The 2949-nt window shown below is 36.4% G+C and overlaps 1 protein-coding gene across 6 annotated transcripts in view; it reads left to right on the top strand.

Annotated features, from left to right (window-relative positions):
* LOC103479207 (uncharacterized) overlaps nt 1-2949 on the top strand; it is a 71402-nt gene that overhangs the window by 42667 nt on the left and 25786 nt on the right. For all 6 annotated transcript variants that reach the window (XM_008433507.2, XM_008433510.2, XM_008433511.2 and 3 more), the window contains one exon: nt 943-1157. In XM_008433507.2, coding sequence (XP_008431729.1) covers nt 943-1157 — 215 coding nt within the window. The remainder of the gene's footprint in view (nt 1-942; nt 1158-2949) is intronic.

Genomic DNA, 2949 nt, shown 5'->3' with positions numbered 1-2949 from the left:
TGGATGGATGGATGGATGGATGGATGGATGGATGGATGGATGGATGGATGGATGGATGGATGGATGGATGGATGGATGGATGGATGGATGGATGGGAGGGGGCAGTTCACCCAGGTGGCACTGATACATGCTGCACTGCTCAGTTTAAATGAGCCGTTAGCTCCATACTAAGTGCTTCCAGACAAACATGATTGAATGCAGCGATCTTGTTTAGTTTAGAAGTATTTACAGTGCTAAATACACTGCCATGCATATTTAGCACTGTACCTGAATAGAATTTGAGGTACTATCAAATTCTATTAAATTCAGTTTATTTATATTGCACTAATTCACAACATATCTCATACTGAGGCACTTTGAAAAAAAGAACAGTAATTAACTCAGTTAATTATCCAAATTAGTTTAAAAAGTTTGACTAAGGAAACTCAGCAGATTGCATTAACTTCTGGCATTCACAAATTTAAATGTCAAAACAAAAGCAGAAAAAGAGTGAAATTATCGCTTCAGTGTTTGCCCTCATTGTTAGACTTTACTGATGTTACCACCAAATAAATAATTCTTATAACAATAAAAATTCTACTGCCCAGCACTATAAAACAGCTCTTTAACTATCTGAAGTGTCTGTTGATCACAAACTGAGAGTGCTGTATAGCCTTTTAGGAAAAATCTCTTCAGTTTTAAATCAAACAGCAGTGTACAAACTTCATGAGTCCATAGCAAAACAGTCCCAAGGGAACAGTCCGGGGGCCGGCCACGGCTCAGCAGGCGAACCCCAGAGGTCCAGCAGGCGTCGCCAGTGCAGGAAGCCGAGTCCTTTAAGTGGGTCCGGCGTTTTAAAATATTCCTAAACCCACATCCAGGTATAATCTTTTCATCTTGGTACTGTCTTGAAATCTTCATTCACATGTTTTTCTTTTGTTTGTTTTTGTTTTTATTTATCAGATTCCTCTAGATTTCTATGTGCAACAGGAGACCCTCAGTGAGAATGTCTCTACTGAGCATGTGGACTTTTTGGTTGCTCGCCAGCAGTGGAAGAAGATGGAGGAGGAGGTCAAAGGTCTGCCTAGCCCCAAACCAGGACTGGGAGCTAAGAGGAGCTTCAAAGGCACTCATTCTTCTTTGTACCCCCCAACTCGAAGTCCCCGTCTCAAACACAGGTAAGACAATGCCTAGCCATTGTTTCAGGGTATTGTTTGGAGAAAAGCAAATGCCATATTAGCACAAACTTCAACCAAACTTAAAGCAGCAGTACATAGCCCTAAATAATACAACATAACTTAACGAAGCTTTGAGGCAGTTAAAATTTCCTCGAGGAATTTTAATAATCGAGGTACTCAAATCATTCAAGGAATCTTTACAGTACAGAGCACCCCAGGGAATATGGGAAAAAAAATGTTTTGGGTTCTCTCACAATACTTTTGCGTTCCTCACAATAAATTTTGCGTTCCCTTGGAATATGCTTACTGGAATAGTTGCTGGTCTATTTTGTATGCAGTCTCAAATGTAAATTTAAAATATATACACATTTAAAGAGGCTCAGTGAAAACGTGCTTATTATTAACTATTTGGTGCAAAAAAATCGATTGAATATTAATTTATTCACTGCATTTTCATGTCTGTTTGTGTAAGATTATGAGAGAACTGCATATGAAAACGGCCCTTTAAAGCATTCAGGCTATCGACACAAAGAGACACAATCAAAACTGTCAGATAAATTCAGAAATAGTCAAGTTTGAATGTGTATTTTTATTTCTTTCCTACTTATGGAAAGTTTTTGTTTATATCATAGATTGGTGGTACATGTCTATCCTAAAGAAAAATATATAAAACTTCAGATATTTCACAACGAGATATGATATACATGGAAAAACCTTGCATAACCTTATTTTAAAGCAGAAAGTACGTAAGAAAAGGCTTACAGTATTCAATTATGCAGCATGAACTAATCAGTACATTATTGCGAGAAAACACAAAACCTTTTGCATGGTAACACAAAAGTATTGTGAGGGAACACAAAAGAAAAAATAATTCCCCATCTCCCCTAGGGAGCTCCGTATACAGGGCTATTGCCTGTAATACGGCAATAGACTGAGCTTTATGGGATGAGTTCTTCTGATCTCTATGTGTATAACTCTGGTTCCCCAGGTGAAAAATAAATATAACTAAGAATGTTAAATTTTAGCATACCTGAAGTCAGACTAATCATCAATGTACTTGAAGTCTGTTATTTTGGAACAACTAATTTTGTACTTAGTGTATTTTAATAGCAGTTAAATTGTAGAAAATTACAATTTAAAGTATACTAAGTGTACTACGACATGCTTTTTTGGAACAACTAACATTATACTTTGTATACTTTAAGTAGTCAGCTTTCTATGTGACATAAACGTAATTGATTAGTATATCTTAAGTGTTCTATTTTGTGATCGACTTACATTTAAAATATATTTAGAATGTCTTCTAAGTATATATGTATTACATATTTTATGTTAGTAGTGTGATTACACCATGTTCCAATTACACTTTTGGTTTACTATAATTGCTAAAGAAGTACACTTTTTAGTTACTTATCAATGTCTTTTATTATTTATGTACATTACATGCTTCATACACACTATAGTTCTGCAAACATATCAGGCTACAGTATACAGAAGGATCAATTACGACACACTTTCCGATTGAAAAAAATTACTTTGTCTATTCAATATACTCACATTTTTTCAAGAGTACATTGCCAATATACTATCATAGAATTGTACAAATTGTCAAAATGTTAATTTACTGACAACATGCTTATAACAATTAGCACAATAAAACAATAGTTACACTTTAGAGTAGCGGTTCTCAACATGGGCGGTACCGCCCCCCAGGGGGCGTTCAGAGGACGGCAGGGGGCGCTGGTGGACATTTTTACAAAAGGGGGGCGCTGGGATGCCTTTGGGGGGCGTT

The sequence above is a fragment of the Poecilia reticulata genome, linkage group LG17 (assembly GCF_000633615.1).
Source record: "Poecilia reticulata strain Guanapo linkage group LG17, Guppy_female_1.0+MT, whole genome shotgun sequence".
NCBI classification, from domain to species: domain Eukaryota; kingdom Metazoa; phylum Chordata; class Actinopteri; order Cyprinodontiformes; family Poeciliidae; genus Poecilia; species Poecilia reticulata.
The sequence above is the reverse complement of the archived record's forward strand: the minus strand, read 5'-3'. Positions and strand labels throughout refer to the sequence as shown.